General features: G+C 40.0%; 1 protein-coding gene across 7 annotated transcripts in view; it reads left to right on the top strand.

Moving 5' to 3' along the window:
- LOC127628899 (semaphorin-4D-like) overlaps positions 1–23046 on the top strand; it is a 76049-nt gene that overhangs the window by 39676 nt on the left and 13327 nt on the right. For 6 of the 7 annotated variants that reach the window (XM_052105856.1, XM_052105859.1, XM_052105855.1 and 3 more), the window contains 13 exons: positions 1624–1769; positions 3110–3172; positions 3308–3406; positions 4034–4127; positions 5282–5398; positions 5624–5775; positions 6956–7131; positions 7419–7575; positions 9867–10089; positions 10217–10335; positions 10872–11041; positions 11279–11325; positions 12767–15030. In XM_052105856.1, the coding sequence (XP_051961816.1) occupies positions 1624–1769; positions 3110–3172; positions 3308–3406; positions 4034–4127; positions 5282–5398; positions 5624–5775; positions 6956–7131; positions 7419–7575; positions 9867–10089; positions 10217–10335; positions 10872–11041; positions 11279–11325; positions 12767–13740 (2537 nt within the window). In that variant the 3' untranslated portion in view covers positions 13741–15030. Of the gene's footprint in view, positions 1–1623; positions 1770–3109; positions 3173–3307; positions 3407–4033; positions 4128–5281; positions 5399–5623; positions 5776–6955; positions 7132–7418; positions 7576–9866; positions 10090–10216; positions 10336–10871; positions 11042–11278; positions 11326–12766; positions 15031–15848; positions 16044–17570; positions 17784–23046 lie in introns of those variants that run through there. The other variant, XM_052105862.1, reaches the window with a different exon arrangement.

Genomic DNA, 23046 nt, shown 5'->3' with positions numbered 1-23046 from the left:
GTTGAAAGCTTGGGATGTCTCCTACCTTAGTTAAAAGCAAAAATTAAGAAATACTCGATACTGGGAAGAAGAACCTTTTGGAGACCCTCTTTACATTTACATTTACATTTATGCATTTGGCAGACGCTTTTATACAAAGCGACTTACAGTGCACTTATTACAGGGACAATCCCCCCCGGAGCAACCTGGAGTTAAGTGCCTTGCTCAAGGACACAATGGTGGTGACTGTGGGGATCGAACCAGCGACCTTCTGATTACCAGATTACCAGTTATGTGCTTTAGACCACTACACCACCACCACTCCCTCTTTTGACCAAATACCAGATTTGTTTTGCCACTAGATATATATATATAATTTAATATCTTTCCAAAGGTCCACTTATAATGTTAGTCACGTTTTTGTTTGTACCAAAAGAGTCATAATTTAATGATGTATGATAATCTTCCACCTTCTCTCTAGCCCTCTGTCTGAAATGCTCAGTTTTGGCCTCCACGTCTCCTTTAAACCTCAGTGTAAATTCCCACTACTGTTATGATTGACTAACTTTGTGCATCCCCTCAAATACAGCCATATTTGAAACTCAATATGAAGAGAACGAATAAGCTGCACATTATAATTGATAAAACTGCATTTCAGGGTTAACCGACAACGTACAACCCACACATTTCATCTGAATGTATCCAAATGTTCACTCATGCACAGCAACCATCAAACAGTCATATTTGAAACATTCATGAATGAAACAGTCTGGTACTGTTTAGCTGCTGCATCTTTCAATAACAGTTCCTTTGCAAAGCTTAAATCCTATTGACTGGTTCACACGCAATCTGCGCTGATATGAGCCATAAACACATACAATGCATGCTGAAATGTTCTGAATTGGTAAACGTAATACAACCCATGGTGATGTTGGGTGCTTCATTAGGCTAAAGCAGAGACGCTGGTCTTCTCTGTATCAACATCTAACACATCCTCCATGTTTGTTTACACACACACAATTTGTGTCAGTTAAATGTACACTACACCACTCTACTGCTGTGTGTCCCAGTCAGTAGCAGCAGAAGAATTAGACGTGTTTTTAAAAGTTGTTAAAAGATGCTTGTTAAAACAGCACACATCACTGGAAATGCATCAATATGATCAAAGATGTCCGTGTAGTGCGTGTTTTCACAAGACTTACAATTATAGCACAGATGGGTGCAAAAACAGTCCAGGATGCTTTCAAAGCAGCACAACATCAAGAGAGCAAACAAACAGCATGATGAAACTGAATGGGGGTCTCCTTTTTAGAGTTATAACTTGACATTGCGTCTTTTAAAAGCGGCGCGAGATGAATGATAATGGTCAAAGCGGTTCGTCTAGTGTAGAAAAACTCTGCCAAAAAAGTTTTGGCTGCGTTTGAAAGTATTTTCCAAACCTAAAAATGTGATTGACGTCCCATCCCTGGAAATGTTCTTTATTTAAAGTCTTTATTATTTTTCCATGTTCTACAGGTGTATTTCCTGCCATCTTTCAATCTTCTTTCTTCTTTCATGCTTGGATACATTTGCCATTTATCTTCTAGGATGATCTCGGGCTTCTAGTCAGCTGATGTAAAATGATCAGTGTGTGTGTGTTTGTAGATGCGAGTCTGGTTGAGTTCTGGGAGCCGGGTGTGTTTAACTACACCACTCTACTGCTGAGTGAAGACCGAGGTGTGCTGTATGTGGGAGCCAGAGAAGTTATTTACGAACTCAACATGAACAATGTGTCAATCAAGAGCAACCAGGTGAGAACTGTTATTGCCACTGTTTGTGTAGAAATATTTCCATAGACAGAAGACAGCACTCTGTTTTAAGGGGGATATTGTGGATAACAACTCTTGAAATAAGAGTTTTGATGTGGCATTGAACATTCACTCAAAAACTTTGTCTCCATGACATTAAACTATAAGCTCATTAACATATGACCGCCCACATTTATCCCACATCAACACCTTTTGATACATTGTTGCCCACTTTAGATATAGTGGGTGGACTGGAGACAAAGTTTTTAAGTGAATGTTCAATGATTGAGTAACTCATGAGTGGGCGGAGCCTCCGGCCACTCGTGAGTTACTCAATCATTCCGATAAGGAAAATGGAGGAATATCTGACAGATTTGGCAACAAAAAGCATGACGCAAAGCTGTTGTGTAGTTTGTTTTCCAATTCAAGCGAAGCCAAAAAACCTGCAACTGAAACGGAATGACACGTTTACGATTCTCATGGTTATATAAATTTTTTTTTAATTTCATTGATGTTTAAAATGTTTTTAGCTGCTTTGTTTTTTGCTGTTTATCATCATCTTGAACATGTTAAGTGTTTTATACACCACATGTGTATTTTGAAATAATTGTACACGTGAAAGCCCAAATTTAAGAGGCAAAACAGTGATATGGCTGATTCGATTTCAATGGAAAGCCCTTAATTGTATTTATATTACAATTAAGGGCCTCCGCAAGGCAAGTAGGCTTAAACTTTTGTAAGATTAAAATGGTAGGCCTACAGTAAACTAAACAAAAACACAAAGAAGGGAGATTCAATAATGATCGGGAAGAAATTTATTATTTTAAGTCCACCCCTGATCGGCCCCATAGTGCACCAGCTCACTGGTAAAATGCCCGGTATGCCAGATTACCAGTCCAGCCCTGATTGTTGCTGCTAAAGGTGGCACAACCAGCTATTAAGTTTAAGGGGGCAGTTACTTTTTCACATGTGTGATATATATATAGGTGTTAACTTTTTTGCTTCAATAAAAAAATAAACATATATATTTGAAAACTGTATTTTATGTTATATCTTGTTTGAATATCTAAAACAATTATGATGAAAAATACACAAAAATAGAAGAAATCAGGAAGGGGCAAATACTTTTAACAGAGCATAGAATAGAACAAATACAACTGAATGGAACGAACCAAACTAAATAGACCAAATAGAATGCAACACATCAAACAGAATAGAATAGAACAAAATGGAACATAATTGACCAAATAAGTGGACTTCAAGGAAGAAAAAATGCTACAAAAGCCTCTTTTAAAAACCTTTGATGTTTTTCCCACCATTTAATTTTCTGTGTTCTGTTTCAGCTGCTGTGGAAAGTTCCAGAGGACGACATGTCGATGTGTATTTTAAAGGGAAAATCTAAAGAGGTAATGTGGACCCAAGATCTCATCTCTGGCTGTGGAAGCTTTGTAACTATTTCATAATTATTTGATCCCTTTGAGGTCTGTTAGCTGTTCCTATGTCTTTTTCCTTGTAATAGTTTGTGTTTGTGTGCTTGACAGACGGACTGTCGAAACTACATCCGAGTTTTGCAAGTCCTGGATAAAGACAATCTGTATGTTTGCGGGACACGTGCGTTTCAGCCTCTCTGTGATTATCTGGTGTGTATTGAAGTCCTCAGTCAATATTCTGTTTTTCACCCTTAAAAACCTTTGAAATGTCAACCATAGTGACACTCGGCTGAGTCAGGGGTGGAGGGTGTGGGTGACTCCAGACAGGTCTCCTAAGCAACCAAATTGGCTCGGTTGCTAGGGAGGGTAGAGTCACATGGGGTAACCTCCTCGTGGTCGCTATAATGTGGTTCTCGCTCTCGGTGGGGCGTGTGGTGAGTTGCCACGCACGGAGAACAACGAGAAGCCTCCACATGCACTAGATCTCCGTGGTAACGCGTTCGACAAGCCACATGATAAGATGCGCGGATTGACGGTCTCAGACGTGGAGGCAACTGAGATTCGTCTTCCGCCACCCCGATTGAGGCGAGTCACTACGCCACCACGAGGACTTATGGTGCATTGGGAATTGGCCGTTCCAAATTGGGGAGAGGAAAAAGGCATCAAAAATCAAATGTCACAATGGCAAAAATCATATTGGCTCTAAAATAGACTATGTTAGAATTTTGGGCGAAGTGTTTTCGTGAGATTCATCCACTTAGACATGATCTAAACTCAGCAAATGCTAAAATGAGGAAGTTTTGCTAACTGAATAAATATTTCTCCATTTCTTTTTAGTCCCTGCATGATTTCAGTTTGCAGAACAGACTGGAGGACGGTCGGGGGAAATGTTCCTTTGACCCGGCGCAGAGCTTCACCACCGTGATGGTCGGTAAGTTAACTCGCAGTTAATTAACACATCTGCAGGACAATCACAGAGTTCGAGAGCGAACCACATTATAGCGATCATTAAATGTGACTCTACCCTCCCTAGCAACCAGGCCAAATTGGTTGCTAAGGAGACCTGGCTGGAGTCACTCAACACGCCCTGGATTCGAACTCGTGTCTCCAGGGGTGATAGTCAGCATCAATACTTGCTGAGCTACCTAGGCCCCCATTAAACATACTTTTTTTGGGGGGGGTCCCAATTTTGAATGCTCAATTCACAATGCGCTTTTAAGTCCCCATGGTCGTGTAGTGACTCTCCTCAGTCCGGGAGGCGGAGGACGAATCTCAGTTGCCTCCACGTCTGAGACCGTCAATCCACGCATCTTATCACATGGCTTATGGTCTGCGTTGCCATGGAGACATGACGCATGTGGAGGTATCCACGCACAACACAACACACACCCCACAGAGAACGTACCACATTATAGCAACCATGAGCAGGTTACCCCATGTGACTCTACCCTCCCTAGCAACCGGGCCAATTTGGTTGCTAAGGAGACCTGACTGGAGTCACTCAACATGCCTTGGATTCAAACTCGCGACTCCAGGTGTGATAGTCAGCGTCAATACTCGCTGAGATACCCAGGGCCCCATTAAACATATCCTTTTTTTGGGGGGTACCTCTTTTTCAATTTGGAACGCCCAATTCCCAATGCGCTGTTAAGTCCCCATGGTCGTGTAGTGACTCTCCTCAATCAGGGAGGCGGAGGATGAATCTCAGTTGCCTCCACGTCTGAGACCGTCAATCCGCGCATCTTATCACATGGCTTGTGGTGTGCGTTGCCATGGAGACATGACGCATGTGGAGGCTTCCCCCTATTCTCCGCGGCATCCACGCACATCTCAACACACGCCCACCGAGAACAAACCACATTATAGCGACCACGGGGAGGTTACCCCATGTGACTCTACCCTCCCTAGCAACCGGGCCAATTTGGTTGCTTAGGAGACCTGGCTGGAGTCACTATAGCGTCAATACCACTGAGCCACCCAGCCCCCCCATTAAACATATTCTTAAAGGTTTTGCCAGCTGTTGGTTCCTTCTTGGTGGATACTTCAAACATTTTTGTCTCTGGTAACATGTTGTTTGTTCTTCAGATGGGGAGCTGTACTCGGGAACTGCTTATAACTTCCTGGGCAGTGAGCCAATCATCTCCAGATACTCTCCGTCTCAGAGTTTACTGCGCACTGAATACTCCACATCATGGCTCAACGGTACGTTGCAAATGTTTCCTCGTTCACAACTCAACATAATACCTTTAACACAAACACACAAGCCACAATTCATACCTGATGTTGAGTTTTTGTGAGTTTCATGAACATGTACAACTCAAAATTCCCTTTTTTATGAGAATAAAATGAGCATAAAATGCTATAAAACAGAAGAACATGTCACGCTTACTAACCCGCTCCCTCATATGATTCTGGTTCCCCGCGCAGAACCCAGTTTCGTGTATGCAGATGTGATCCGTGTAGGGCAGAACAGCCCGGATGGAGATGATGATAAGATTTACTACTTCTTCACCGAGGTATCGGTGGAATACGAGTTCTTCGGAAAGCTCTTGATTCCCAGGATTGCACGCGTGTGTAAGGTGAGACCAGCCCAGATCATGTCTATGTGTTTGGCGAGAATACACCTGAACGGTCCTGAACAGGCATCACATCGTGTTTCACGTTAATGCATGTTTTTGCTCTAAATAGCATGACTTTGCATTTCTCACAGATGCAAATGCTTGTTGTGGGCTCGTTGAGCATTATTAATGCAACTGTTGCGATGACAATGCTCTGTACTCAAGGGGGAGATAGTTACAAATGTCTGTGCAATTCTATCAGATGTGTTATAACTAGGGCAGTTGATTTAACATGTTAATTATATAAAAAATAATGCTTAAAATTAACACAATAAATCATGTCCCAGGACCATAATAATGAAAACGTACCACCTGTTTTCAGCAGGGGGCAGTACGTTTTGAATCTAGGGCGTGCTGTAGTGACTCCAGCCAGGTCTCCTTAGCAACCAAATTGGCCCGGTTGCTAGGGAGGGTCGAGTCACATGGGGTAACCTCCTCGTGGTCGCTATAATGTGGTTCTCGCTCTCGGTAGGGCGTGTGGTGAGTTATGCGTGGATGCCGCGGAGAATAGCGTGAAGCCTCCACACGCACTACGTCTCCGCGGTAACGTGCTCAACAAGCCATGTGATAAGATGCGCGGATTGACTGTCTCAGACGCAACCGAGATTCGTCCTCCGCCACCGGGATTGAGGCGGGTCACTACGCCACCATGAGGACTTGGAGCGCATTGGGAATTGGCCGTTACAAATTGGGGAGAAAAAAATCTATAAATAAATAAATGAAATTTCGACAGTTTAATAAAAATGATCTAATTGACGCTAATTGACCTGAAAGTGAAAACTGACATTTTACGTTATTGTCTGTTATAGCGACGATCGTGTATTTGAGAATATTTTTCAGGCTTTAGCATCCAGTATGTTCTGATTGGCAAGTATTGCCCTCTCTTGTTAGGACAACGCGTAAGACTGATCCTAGGTCAGCGTTCTAGTCTGTTTGTCCTCCAGCAGGGAACATTTACTTCCCTCTTCATCTCCTATGACGGAAATGTTCTTGTTTAATCTGATTATCATTTTTCTCAAAAGTACTCATTTTAACAGCCTGCTAACTTCGAACTATACTCATCCACAGAGGTCTTGCCTAACCCCTAAATATTCACCGACCCTAAAACTAACCCTGCTTATAATCCCTCTCTATATCTCAGGGGGATCAAGGTGGTCAGAGGACCCTACAAAAGAAGTGGACATCCTTTTTGAAAGCTAAACTGGTGTGCTCCATGCCTGAGCTGAACTTTGTCTTCAATGTTGTTCATGATGTGTTCATCCTGAAAGCCCCTCATTGGAGAGAGACCGTCATATATGGAGTCTTTACGTCTCAATGGTCAGTTTTTGTGTCCACGTTTGTGTTATGTGTGTCGAAGGAGAAACAATCAAGTATCATATCTCGACGTACCAGCATGTGCCTTTTTGGTATTTTACAGCGAAACTGTTTGTTCCAGTTTGTCTTGATTCATCTGTATATGTGTGCATCTGTAAGTCATGCCATCACACAAGTCTTCGTAATATGACTCTCAGATGGCAACATGTAATCAGTTCCACAAAGTGGCACAACTGGATTTAATGTCTCATGGGACTTTTCTCAGATTTCCTTGTTTCTTTTTCTTTCAGGGGGAATGTTGGTTTGTCGGCTGTGTGTGCGTATAACATGAGTTCCGTGCATGAGGTGTTTTCCAAAGGGAAGTACATGCAGAAAGCCACGGTTGAACAGTCCCACACAAAGTGGGTCCGATTTAATGGCATCACCCCGACCCCCAGACCCGGAGCGGTTAGTATCACACCAGGGCCTGAACTCTCCTACACTGAGACACTGGGATTCCCCAATGATAGATATGGATAGATAGATGGATAGATGGATGCAGAGATAGAGACAGACAGACAGATAGATGGACGCAGTGTAGAGACAGACAGACAGATAGATGGACGCAGTGTAGAGACAGACAGACAGATTGATGGACGCAGTGTAGAGACAGACAGACAGATAGATGGACGCAGTGTAGAGACAGACAGACAGATAGATGGACGCAGTGTAGAGACAGACAGACAGATAGATGGACGCAGTGTAGAGACAGACAGACAGATAGATGGACGCAGTGTAGAGACAGACAGATCGATAGATGGACGCAGTGTAGAGACAGATAGACAGACAGACAGATAGATGGACGCAGTGTAGAGACAGACAGATAGATGGACGCAGTGTAGAGACAGACAGACAGATAGATGGACGCAGTGTAGAGACAGACAGACAGATAGATGGACGCAGTGTAGAGACAGATAGACAGATAGATGGACGCAGTGTAGAGACAGACAGACAGATAGATGGACGCAGTGTAGAGACAGACAGACAGATAGATGGACGCAGTGTAGAGACAGACAGACAGATAGATGGACGCAGTGTAGAGACAGATAGACAGACAGATAGATGGACGCAGTGTAGAGACAGACAGACAGTTTGATAGATGGATGCAGTGTAGAGACAGACAGATAGATCGATGGACGCAGTGTAGAGACAGATAGACAGACAGACAGACAGACTGACAGATAGATGGACGCAGTGTAGAGAGAGACAGATAGATAGATGGACGCAGTGTAGAGACAGACAGACAGATGGACGCAGTGTAGAGAGAGACAGATAGATGGACGCAGTGTAGAGACAGACAGACCGATAGATGGACGCAGTGTAGAGACAGACAGACAGATAGATGGACGCAGTGTAGAGACAGACAGATAGATAGATGGACGCAGTGTAGAGACAGATAGATAGACAGACAGACAGACAGATAGATGGACGCAGTGTAGAGACAGACAGATAGATGGACGCAGTGTAGAGACAGACAGATAGATGGACGCAGTGTAGAGACAGACAGATAGATGGACGCAGTGTAGAGACAGACAGACAGATAGATGGACGCAGTGTAGAGACAGACAGACAGACAGATAGATGGACGCAGTGTAGAGACAGACAGACAGTTTGATAGATGGATGCAGTGTAGAGACAGACAGATAGATCGATGGATGCAGTGTAGAGACAGACAGACAGACAGATAGATGGATGCAGTGTAGAGACAGATAGACAGACAGACAGACTGACAGATAGATGGACGCAGTGTAGAGAGAGACAGACAGATTGATAGATGGACGCAGTGTAGAGACAGACAGACAGATTGATAGATGGACGCAGTGTAGAGACAGACAGACAGACAGATAGATGGACGCAGTGTAGAGACAGATAGACAGACTGACAGATAGATGGACGCAGTGTAGAGAGAGACAGACAGATTGATAGATGGACGCAGTGTAGAGACAGACAGATAGATAGATGGACGCAGTGTAGAGACAGATAGATAGACAGACAGACAGACAGATAGATGGACGCAGTGTAGAGACAGACAGATAGATGGACGCAGTGTAGAGACAGACAGATAGATGGACGCAGTGTAGAGACAGACAGATAGATGGACGCAGTGTAGAGACAGACAGACAGATAGATGGACGCAGTGTAGAGACAGACAGACAGACAGATAGATGGACGCAGTGTAGAGACAGACAGACAGTTTGATAGATGGATGCAGTGTAGAGACAGACAGATAGATCGATGGACGCAGTGTAGAGACAGACAGACAGACAGATAGATGGATGCAGTGTAGAGACAGATAGACAGACAGACAGACTGACAGATAGATGGACGCAGTGTAGAGAGAGACAGACAGATTGATAGATGGACGCAGTGTAGAGACAGACAGACAGATTGATAGATGGACGCAGTGTAGAGACAGACAGACAGACAGATAGATGGATGCAGTGTAGAGACAGACAGACAGACAGATAGATGGATGCAGTGTAGAGACAGATAGACAGACAGACAGACAGACAGACAGATAGATGGATGCAGTGTAGAGACAGATAGACAGACAGACAGACTGACAGATAGATGGACGCAGTGTAGAGAGAGACAGATAGATAGATGGACGCAGTGTAGAGAGAGACAGATAGATTGATTGATTGATTTTGTATATAATCTGCATTTTGAATGTAATGCACCACTCCATCCCTCCGCAGTGCATCAACAACCACAACCGCATGCATAACATCAGCTCGTCTCTGCACCTGCCTGATAAGACTCTGCAGTTTGTGAAGGACCACCCGCTGCTGGAGGACCCCGTACTGCCCATCGGCAACGGCCCTCGCCTCATCACGAAAGATGTCAACTATACCCAGATTGCCGTGGAGAGGGTGCAGGCTCTCGACAGGAACATCTATGATGTCATCTTCACCGGCACTGGTGAGTATGTGTAATCTGTGCTCTAGAGTATAAAGTGTGTGAAGTCATTCTCCAGAGCATTTGTGAGATCAGTATAGAGCTTATGATCGGGGTTGATTTATATTTTCTGAATGTCTTGTGTTGTCAGATAAAGGTGTTCTGCATAAATCGGTGGTGTTTGAGGGAGGAGAGGTCCACACGGTGGAAGAGATCAGACTTCTGAAGAACTCCGAGCCAATCAAAACACTTTTACTCTCTCCCCAAGTCGTAAGAACCCAGATTTCTGTTCTCACACTCAATTACTCTGTTGATAAATGAGTCAGTGATTAAAACAGCATTTCAATACACACTTGCACATACGCACACACACTCGCACATACGCGCACACACACTCGCGCACACACACACTCGCACATACACACACACTCGCACATACGCGCGCTTGCACATACGCGCACACACACACTCGCACATACGCGCACACACACACTCGCACATACACACTCGCACATACACGCGCGCTCGCACATACGCGCACACACACACTCGCACATACGCACACTTGCACATACGCGCACACTCGCACTCGCACATACGAGCACACACACTCGCACACACTCTCACACTCGCATATACTCTCGCACACTCTCGCATATATTCACGCACACTCACGCACTCCCACTCGCACATACTCTCACATACTCGCACATACTCTCGCACTCGCACACACTCTCGCGCACACACACACACACACACACACACAAACATACAAACTATATAACTGTGTGTTCTCTCCTCCGCAGGCCCAGATCTTGTACGCTGGTTCTGACTCAGGTGTGGTTCAGTCTCCCACAGCGTTTTGCCATAAATATCTGTCCTGTGAGGACTGCGTTCTTGCCAGAGACCCGTACTGTGCCTGGAACGCACGTTCTGCTTCCTGTGTTAATATTTTCCAAGACAAAGCTGAACTGCGGTGAGAAACGAGAGCTAAACGGCCACATTGTGACTGATGGCACGTCTGCCTGACTGTTAGTTCATTGTTAGACATTGTTCTCAAATGTCTCCAAACCAGTCTTGTGACAGGAACATCAGGATGTAACACAAACCCTTGAGTTCTCTACAAGCCATTATCGTCCCTAAATGAGTCAAATCTTCCTCAAACTGATGATTCCTTGAGTCTGATCTGTGTTTTGGTGTGTTTTTTTTGCAGGAAGTTGATTCAAAACCTGAAAGGAGATGCTGGGATATGTCCCCCAGGTGTGTGTATAATATATTTTATATTAATGACTGTTGTGTGTTTTGATACTGTAATGTGATTTAAAAGAAATAGTCTTTGTTTGTTCAGCACAAGTGTGCCGCACAAGCCCTCAAAAGTGAAGCCAAAACGTCTCGATCGCCCCCCGGTGGCTGGTCCTAGTATAGGTCATAAACCCCGCCTCCCCATGTTATTCAACGGGACGTGAGACCAACTAAACAATTCAATTACACGTCACATATCTTTTTTCCAAAGATAGTTTCTATCATGTTGATGTCATTTCAAGTGTTTGTTTACAAAATAAGTTTGTTTTTAGTTATTTGATGCTATAAAAACGGTGCCGTGACATCATGATTGACAGCTGTGATTGACAGGTTCTCTGAGTGAAGTAGTCACTGAAGCACCAACTGACTTTTTTTTCGGGATCTTCGGAGGACTGAGGAGATTGAAGCTTTAAATGTAATATCTAAATTTCTATAATTAATTTCACACCATCATAAGTCAAAAGTGCAGGGGCGTGTGCTTGCGATTGATTCGGCGAGAGTGAGGGCGGGGCCTTGATTTCGCGGCTTTACTTCCTGCTCACTACTGCGCAGGTCTGGTCCCGAAATCGCAACTGCGCAGACTCAAGTCCCAAGATGTCAGCGCCATATCGGGACACTGGCGGCTTCAGTTCTCACCAATGGAAAAGAGCAAAGGGGCGTCGGCCATCTTTTTTTACAGTCTATGTTTCAGCATCATTGGCTCTTGAAGGGATAGTTCACCCAAAGATGATTTCCTCAACCCTCCTGATGTATTTGTGTTGGCATGTTACGGATGTATTCTCACGTATTTCTCTTGGTTGAGACATCCAGGATAAACGCACAAACGAAGACAAAACCAACAAAGCTTCTGTACAATGTTCCTCCGATGCGGTTGTAAACAGCGCTGCTGTTCCGGGGTGTCGCGCACGTGCCGCGGTTCTCACGTGAACATGCCAATGCAATCATATCGCACACGAATGCCACCGCTGACCAGAAGCAAAGATTTAGAGTTAAAGTACTTAAATATTGATCATTTTCACACCATAATCATATCGCTTAAGTAGACATTCATTAAACCGCTGGAGTCGTATGAATAACTTTTATGCTGACTGTCTGGGATTTTTGGAGCTTCAAAAGTGCCATTTTAAGGACCTACTGAGCTGTCTGTTTTTCTTCAAATGTGTTCTGCTGAAGAAAGAAAATCCTACACATCTGGGATGGCATGAGGGTGAATAAATGCTCCGATGGGGCTAGATCGTCTTGTTCGGTGGATGATCAACTTGTTGGTCTTATGACCCCGGCGTGTCAAGTGTGAAAACGGTCCATCAAAACTAGTTTAAGTACTTGATATTGTGTCCATATGAATTTACTTGAGTAATATGAAGATAAGCTATAATTCTCTTTTTTGCTCCTCCCACAGTTACACCTCTTGCGGTGGAGGACTACAGGCAGGTGGCGGTAAAGCCAGGAAGTTCTGCCAATCTGCCGTGCCAGGTGCGATCAAACCTGGCTCAGGTGATGTGGAAATTGGACGGCAACATTCTCAACGAAGCTTCCAACTTCCTTCTAATGGGAGAGAACGGGTTGCTCATATACAGCGTAACCTCAAAGAACCAAGGCCGTTACGAATGCTGGTCCATCGAAATGGGTGCAGGAAAGAACTTTACACGTTTGGTTGCTGGATACATCCTTCGATTGGACCTTCCTTACAATGCGCCTTCAATATCAGCATCGTCTTCATCAGATGTGGGTGCTACATCGCATTCCGTTGGACCCACGTTGCGTGACCCAACTACGGCATTGGAAGGTAATAACGGTGACACGTCAGGACCCCCGCTACTAACATCAGCCCACACAGAGGCCCCCGCACTAACCACCCCTCCTAGCAACTTAATTCAACCCAAACAATACATCCCTCCGAAAGTCAGCAATTTGCCAACGCACACCGAGACTCAAGACCCATCGGCGAAGTACATTCAACACGACAACAGCATAGCGCTGCTTTCCCTCTTCCTGCTCTTTTTCCTCCTCTTCCTCTTCGCTCTGGTGTATAACTGTTATATGAAGTACCTGCCTGCGCCATGTCTTCGCTTGCGTGCGGCGCTGCTCGGTTCACACAAACAACCACAGCCCGAGTATGCTGCCTGCGAAGCGGGCCTGATGGAGCCGACGCCGGACAAAACAGATCCAGGCGATCAGCTACACCAAAACGGAGCACAACCGTTGCGGGCTCTAAGAGACACTGGATACGAGACGGAACCGGAATGTGGGAACGGAAGGATTCCATCAAACAGCGACGAGGATACGGACGACAGTGTTTCTAAAGGGCGACCCTTCGACATAGACTGCGTTTCGCAGCCCATTGAATATGCCGACGCGGACACGCCTTACTGATTCAAATCTTTACCACAAGACCGCCACAGCGGAGCAAAGAATGAGCAAATCTCTCTTTTTGCGTCTTGACCTCTCCATTGGAAGCTTAGCTTAACTTAGCTTAGCAGCAGTGATCTAACATTAAGGCGGCGTACGTAAATGCGTTTGGTTTGTCGAACAGTCTTGCAGGTTTGCTTGGTGCATTAAAGACCTCTACATAGCTTTGCAAGAACAAAAAACTAAAGTTCCAAATTGGAAACGTTATTTACCAAATTGGTAAGTTTGCACGATGCTTTGCAAATTGGAGTCCCGGACTGTATTTGTTGTTTTGGGGAGGTTGGGGTTGGGCGGGGGGATATGGGCTGTTCTTGCTCAGCCTAGGGTTCGATCTGATGCTGTCACGCTATTTTACATGAGTTTAATAGGCATTAATTGTCTTTCCACTTGGGTGGATATGAAAAACTCTCAGGGATGATTCCAGCTACACAAATGCACGATTGCGCACGATGTCTCGACGATGGCACAGGAAGTGCTCTGGAAGACCAAAATGGCAGGTGGACCAAATTTGGTGGAAGGTTGCGCACTTGGCCCAGCTGTCTAGAACACTTACAATTTTGACCGAAATGGACCCAACATTGGTGAAACGGAACGACGACTGTTCCTCTTGGTGAAAATGGGTTCCCTACGTGAAATAGATTATTTCGGTTGTGACTAGATGATAACCTCCGTTCTGTAAAAGTCTTACGGGATTTATCCTAAGCCGCACTGTAAACCTACCCCTTGGTGGCAATGAATGTGCCCTCATGAGAATTTCTGCAGAATGAAGGCTACCGTCTAGACAATACCAACAATTGAAAGCGAAGTTCACCATTGTCGAATGTCTATCTATGTGGTGACTTGTTTGTAATTTTAATTACAATTAAAATGGTTCATAATGGGAAAATGACAATAAAGCAGACCAAAAATGTCTAAATGCTATGATATCTCTCTTGCACTGTTCCCATTGGATACGTTATGCTTGTATTGCAGATCTTATATTTTGAAGGTAACATTTTAACCTTGTTTTAGGAACACTTTACAATAAGGTTGTATTTGTTAACATTGGTAAATGCTTTAGATATCATGAACCAACAATGAACATTATTTTTATTCATCTTAATGTTCAATTATGAAAATACAGTTGTTCATTGTTACTTCACGTTAGGTCATGATGCATTGACTAATCTTAATTTATACAACTTTTAATTACAATGTTCATTGGTATATGTTGATATTAACATTAACTGAGATTCATAAGGGCTAAAAAACCTAATTTTTAAAGCTAATGGTAATGCTAACTAACTGTGGAGCGGAGAGGGGCGGGGCAGGGTCGGAATATCGCGCGCGCCCGGTCTTCAATCGGCCTGATGAGGCGCGTGCGGGATAAAGGCGGCCGCCATTTTATCCCTCACGCGCCTCATCAGGCCGATCGGGGACCGGGCGCGCGATATTCCGACCCGGCCCCGCCCCCCTCCGCTCCACACTAACGTTAACAAATACAGCCTTATTGTAGTGATGTCACTGGCTCTTTTAGCCGTGTGCCCGGTTATACACAATATAGACATTATTTACAAAGACAAAAAAAAATTTTTGTCAAGTTTTTACAGTAATAGCGGTCCTTTTTAATGCATGGCCTTTAAAAAAAAATTGTTTTAAAGAAAGAAGCTTTGTTTTAGATTTTATGTTATTTAATTATATGCTAGCAGAAATGGGGTGAAATATAAAACAAATGTCCAGGTTATATTCCAGCCCAAAATCATAGGGGGGAAAAATATATTTAGCATAAAAAGACATTTGTTTTACACACACACACACACAAGCTTGTTTTTAGTGTTGATAAAGATTATTAAATATATAATAATTGGGCGAATTAATTTTCCATTTCTTTGTTTCGCCCAAAAGCATGTTTTATTCTTTTACGTTTTGCTTTATTTTGGTCAGTTACTCCTTAAATGATCTTTTAAAGACCTCACCTTTTCCTTTCTCAATCCCTTTTTGTGACATTCCTGATTTTTCCTTACTATCTGAGATTCTCAGCACACTCTTTTTGTTGCTCTTTTCCCTCCTTTCACTTCCTCTTTCCTGCACAGCTACCTTGACTGTTCCTCCTTTCCCTGTCGACTCCCTGCCCAGTTCCAGCGGTCACCCCTCTGTCTTCCCTTCCTCTTCATCCTCCTCTCCCTGGAGTGGTTTAGAGGGGGCTCACCTGATACCCCCTCTCTTGAGGGAGCAGTCATGGGGGCTTCACCCTCACCAGGCCTTCCTGCTCTTCTGCCTGGCCTTGGGTGAGTGGTACCTTTTGCCTGCCTGTGACTTTCTCACTTTCTGTCTGTCTGTTTTTGCATCTTGTCTCACCCTTCTGAAATGTCTCCTTTTGCTCTCACCTCTCTATATTATGTGCTTTGTTTGGCTGGAGATCCAACATTTAAAGCCCTCTGATTGGTCACTTGAGGGAGACTGAACGAGATTTAATTGAGTCTCATATTTAAACATTTCAATGGTCACATTTCATCACAAAATACAAATTAATATAAAAATAAAAATAAATGTTTATGTATATTTACATGTACGTGTGTGTGTGTTTACATGTATGTATACTGTGTATATATGTGTGCATATACATGTTTATATATGCGTGGATGTGTTTGTGTGTGTGTGTGTGTATACAATATATATGTGTGTTTGTGTGTGTGTATATACAGTATTTATGTCTATGTACAGTGTGTGTGTGTGTGTGTCTATACAGTGTGTGTGTGTGTGTATGTGTGTATATACAGTATGTATGTGTCTGTGTGATACAATGTGTGTATACAGTATGTGTGTATACAGTGTGTGTGTATACAGTGTGTGTGTGTGTTTGTATACAGTATGTGTATACAGTATGTATGTGTGTGTGATACAGTATGTGTGTATACAGTGTGTGTGTATACAGTGTGTGTGTGTGTTTGTACAGTATGTGTGTGTATACAGTATGTGTGTGTGTGTGTACAGTATGTATGTATGTACAGTGTGTATACAGTATGTATGTGTGTGTATACAGTATGTGTGTATACAGTGTGTGTGTGTGTTTGTATACAGTATGTGTGTGTGTGTGTGTAGTATGTGTGTGTATACAGTGTGTGTGTGTATACAGTATGTATGTATGTATATGTATGCATGTGTGCGCGTCTGTGCGTGTACACACTCACACACACAGAGAGTATATACAGAGATTTTAGAAGATGCTTGTGTGTGCCCTGAATGCTGCATGTTGCCAGATCTTCTGCACCTTCTTATGTCTAAATATGTATTACAATTTCTTTTCAGTGTTTTATTTGAAACTGAACATACAGAACAAATAAAAACGTTTCTTAGAATTTAATGTTACAGTATATAACTGGAGTTTCTTTTAAGCAGTTGTCAAAAATCTTTATTTATGATTATTGTTTTGCTTTTACCAATTTTGTATTATTATAAGAGGTGAATTAGAATAAGAGTCTTTTTCTATAAATTGAATTGATCACTTTAGGATTCCGTAGTTTCAGTCCAGGTCACGTGACGTAAAGGAAAAAAGGATTGTGGACACCCCCTGAAATCATATGTAGAACTCCAGCAGCAGTCGTGTACAGTGTAAATGTGTATATGAGAGAAAACAATAAACCTTTCAAGATGTACAAAGTTTCTTCAAATCTTACACATTTTGTTGGAGCTTAAATAAATAGTTTGATTTCCAAACGTTTGTTTCTTTTTAAATGTGTTTGTGAAACTGTCGCAGTCATGAAAAGATATTATGGTTTAAATGGGGTCCAAATATAAGTGCAGTTTTCCTTCAGGTCCTAGTGATGTAAATGTTCAATGGCACATAAATGGGCGGAGACTGGAGGTGCCCGTCAGTGAATACAGACACGCCCTATCCAATGATGCTGTGCTGGTGAGCAGCTGGTTAAAGCAGGACGCTTTAAATAAAGACGTCCAATACGAGTGTATGGCAGTGTCGAAAAAAGGAAATGATGTATCAAAAATCGACCTCCGGATCAGCAGCATGGGTAAGAGACTCTGTGGATGATGAACATTACTTTTGATCTGTCTCTGCACGTTCATTGCACTTTTAGGAAGTTGTTGGTTAATGGGCAGAAGAATATTTGTGTCATCCACTTGACTTGATGACGGCATAGACACCAAAACACATTTTTGGACTTCTATAGGAATGTTGTTTATTTGGCCTTTGACAGGACAGAGTTTATTATATAGAGTTATACAGTATGTTATATGGAGTTTATTATATAGAGTTTATTATATAGTTATACAGTATGTTATATAGAGTTATACAGTATGTTATATGGAGTTTATTATATAGAGTTATACAGTATGTTATATAGAGTTATACAGTATGTTATATAGAGTTTATTATATAGAGTTATACAGTATGTTATATAGAGTTTATTATATAGAGTTATACAGTATGTTATAGTTTATTATATAGAGTTATACAGTATGTTATATGGAGTTTATTATATAGAGTTTATTATATAGTTATACAGTATGTTATATAGAGTTATACAGTATGTTATATGGAGTTTATTATATAGAGTTATACAGTATGTTATATAGAGTTCTACAGTATGTTATATGGAGTTTATTATATAGAGTTATACAGTATGTTATATAGAGTTTATTATATAGAGTTATACAGTATGTTATAGTTTATTATATAGAGTTATACAGTATGTTATATGGAGTTTATTATATAGAGTTTATTATATAGTTATACAGTATGTTATATAGAGTTATACAGTATGTTATATGGAGTTTATTATATAGAGTTTATTATATAGTTATACAGTATGTTATATAGAGTTATACAGTATGTTATATGGAGTTTATTATATAGAGTTATACAGTATGTTATATAGAGTTATACAGTATGTTATATAGAGTTTATTATATAGAGTTATACAGTATGTTATATAGAGTTATACAGTATGTTATATAGAGTTTATTATATAGAGTTATACAGTATGTTATATAGAGTTTATTATATAGAGTTATACAGTATGTTATATGGAGTTATACAGTATGTTATATGGAGTTTATTATATAGAGTTATACAGTATGTTATATGGAGTTTATTATATAGAGTTATACAGTATGTTATATAGAGTTATACAGTATGTTATATAGAGTTTATTATATAGAGTTATACAGTATGTTATATGGAGTTTATTATATAGAGTTATACAGTATGTTATATGGAGTTTATTATATAGAGTTATACAGTATGTTATATAGAGTTTATTATATAGAGTTATACAGTATGTTATATGGAGTTATACAGTATGTTATATGGAGTTTATTATATAGAGTTATACAGTATGTTATATAGAGTTTATTATATAGAGTTATACAGTATGTTATATGGAGTTTATTATATATAGTTATACAGTATGTTATATGGAGTTTATTATATAGAGTTATACAGTATGTTATAGTTTATTATATAGAGTTATACAGTATGTTATATAGAGTTTATTATATAGTTATACAGTATGTTATATAGAGTTTATTATATAGAGTTATACAGTATGTTATATAGAGTTTATTATATAGAGTTTATTATATAGAGTTATACAGTATGTTATAGAGTTTATTATATAGAGTTTATTATATATAGTTATACAGTATGTTATATAGAGTTTATTATATATAGTTATACAGTATGTTATATAGAGTTTATTATATAGAGTTATACAGTATGTTATATAGAGTTTATTATATAGAGTTTATTATATATAGTTATACAGTATGTTATATAGAGTTTATTATATAGAGTTATACAGTATGTTATATAGAGTTTATTATATAGAGTTATACAGTATGTTTATAGTTTATTATATAGAGTTATACAGTATGTTATATAGAGTTTATTATATAGTTATACAGTATGTTATATGGAGTTTATTACAGTGAGGAAAATAAGTATTTGAACACCCTGCTATTTTGCAAGTTCTCCCACTTAGAAATCATGGAGGGGTCTGAAATTGTCATCAGTAGGTGCATGTCCACTGTGAGAGACATAATCTAAAAAAAAATCCAGAAATCACAATGTATGATTTTTTAACTATTTATTTGTATGATACAGCTGCAAATAAGTATTTGAACACCTGAGAAAATCAATGTTAATATTTGGTACAGTAGCCTTTGTTTGCAATTACAGAGGTCAAACGTTTCCTGTAGTTTTTCACCAGGTTTGCACACACTGCAGGAGGGATTTTGGCCCACTCCTCCACACAGGTCTTCTCTAGATCAGTCAGGTTTCTGGGCTGTCGCTGAGAAACACGGAGTTTGAGCTCCCTCCAAAGATTCTCTATTGGGTTTAGGTCTGGAGACTGGCTAGGCCACGCCAGAACCTTGATATGCTTCTTACAGAGCCACTCCTTGGTTATCCTGGCTGTGTGCTTCGGGTCATTGTCATGTTGGAAGACCCAGCCTCGACCCATCTTCAATGCTCTAACTGAGGGAAGGAGGTTGTTCCCCAAAATCTCGCAATACATGGCCCCGGTCATCCTCTCCTTAATACAGTGCAGTCGCCCTGTCCCATGTGCAGAAAAACACCCCCAAAGCATGATGCTACCACCCCCATGCTTCACAGTAGGGATGGTGTTCTTGGGATGGTACTCATCATTCTTCTTCCTCCAAACACGGTTAGTGGAATTATGACCAAAAAGTTCTATTTTGGTCTCATCTGACCACATGACTTTCTCCCATGACTCCTCTGGATCATCCAAATGGTCATTGGCAAACTTAAGACGGGCCTTGACATGTGCTGGTTTAAGCAGGGGAACCTTCCGTGCCATGCATGATTTCAAACCATGACGTCTTAGTGTATTACCAACAGTAACCTTGGAAACGGTGGTCCCAGCTCTTTTCAGGTCATTGACCAGCTCCTCCCGTGTAGTTCCGGGCTGATTTCTCACCTTTCTTAGGATCATTGAGACCCCACGAGGTGAGATCTTGCATGGAGCCCCAGTCCGAGGGAGATTGACAGTCATGTTTAGCTTCTTCCATTTTCTAATGATTGCTCCAACAGTGGACCTTTTTTCACCAAGCTGCTTGGCAATTTCCCCGTAGCCCTTTCCAGCCTTGTGGAGGTGTACAATTTTGTCTCTAGTGTCTTTGGACAGCTCTTTGGTCTTGGCCATGTTAGTAGTTGGATTCTTACTGATTGTATGGGGTGGACAGGTGTCTTTATGCAGCTAACGGCCTCAAACAGGTGCATCTAATTTAGGATAATAAATGGAGTGGAGGTGGACATTTTAAAGGCAGACTAACAGGTCTTTGAGGGTCAGAATTCTAGCTGATAGACAGGTGTTCAAATACTTATTTGCAGCTGTATCATACAAATAAATAGTTAAAAAATCATACATTGTGATTTCTGGATTTTTTTTTAGATTATGTCTCTCACAGTGGACATGCACCTACGATGACAATTTCAGACCCCTCCATGATTTCCAAGTGGGAGAACTTGCAAAATAGCAGGGTGTTCAAATACTTATTTTCCTCACTGTATATAGAGTTATACAGTATGTTATATGGAGTTTATTATATAGAGTTATACAGTATGTTATATGGAGTTTATTATATAGAGTTATACAGTATGTTATATAGAGTTATACAGTATGTTATATGGAGTTTATTATATAGAGTTTATTATATAGAGTTATACAGTATGTTATATAGAGTTATACAGTATGTTATATGGAGTTTATTATATAGAGTTATACAGTATGTTATATGGAGTTTATTATATAGAGTTATACAGTATGTTATATGGAGTTTATTATATGGAGTTATACAGTATGTTATATGGAGTTATACAGTATGTTATATGGAGTTTATTATATAGAGTTTATTATATAGAGTTATACAGTATGTTATATAGAGTTATACAGTATGTTATATGGAGTTTATTATATAGAGTTATACAGTATGTTATATGGAGTTTATTATATAGAGTTATACAGTATGTTATATGGAGTTTATTATATAGAGTTATACAGTATGTTATATGGAGTTTATTATATGGAGTTATACAGTATGTTATATGGAGTTATACAGTATGTTATATGGAGTTTATTATATAGAGTTTATTATATAGAGTTATACAGTATGTTATATAGAGTTATACAGTATGTTATATGGAGTTTATTATATAGAGTTATACAGTATGTTATATGGAGTTTATTATATGGAGTTATACAGTATGTTATATAGAGTTATACAGTATGTTATATGGAGTTTATTATATAGAGTTTATTATATAGTTATACAGTATGTTATATAGAGTTATACAGTATGTTATATGGAGTTTATTATATAGAGTTATACAGTATGTTATATAGTTATACAGTATGTTATATGGAGTTTATTATATAGAGTTTATTATATAGAGTTATACAGTATGTTATATAGAGTTATACAGTATGTTATATGGAGTTTATTATATAGAGTTATACAGTATGTTATATGGAGTTTATTATATAGAGTTATACAGTATGTTATATGGAGTTTATTATATAGAGTTATACAGTATGTTATATAGAGTTATACAGTATGTTATATGGAGTTTATTATATAGAGTTTATTATATAGAGTTATACAGTATGTTATATAGAGTTATACAGTATGTTATATGGAGTTTATTATATAGAGTTATACAGTATGTTATATGGAGTTTATTATATGGAGTTATACAGTATGTTATATGGAGTTATACAGTATGTTATATGGAGTTTATTATATAGAGTTATACAGTATGTTATATAGTTATACAGTATGTTATATGGAGTTTATTATATAGAGTTTATTATATAGAGTTATACAGTATGTTATATAGAGTTATACAGTATGTTATATGGAGTTTATTATATAGAGTTATACAGTATGTTATATGGAGTTTATTATATAGAGTTATACAGTATGTTATATGGAGTTATACAGTATGTTATATGGAGTTTATTATATAGAGTTATACAGTATGTTATATAGAGTTATACAGTATGTTATATGGAGTTTATTATATAGAGTTTATTATATAGAGTTATACAGTATGTTATATAGAGTTATACAGTATGTTATATGGAGTTTATTATATAGAGTTATACAGTATGTTATATGGAGTTTATTATATAGTTATACAGTATGTTATATAGAGTTATACAGTATGTTATATGGAGTTTATTATATAGAGTTATACAGTATGTTATATGGAGTTTATTATATAGAGTTATACAGTATGTTATATGGAGTTTA

Source organism: Xyrauchen texanus, chromosome 35 (genome assembly GCF_025860055.1).
Source record: "Xyrauchen texanus isolate HMW12.3.18 chromosome 35, RBS_HiC_50CHRs, whole genome shotgun sequence".
Lineage (NCBI taxonomy): Eukaryota > Metazoa > Chordata > Actinopteri > Cypriniformes > Catostomidae > Xyrauchen > Xyrauchen texanus.
Note: the sequence above shows the minus strand (reverse complement) of the source record. Positions and strands in the feature narration are given on the sequence as shown.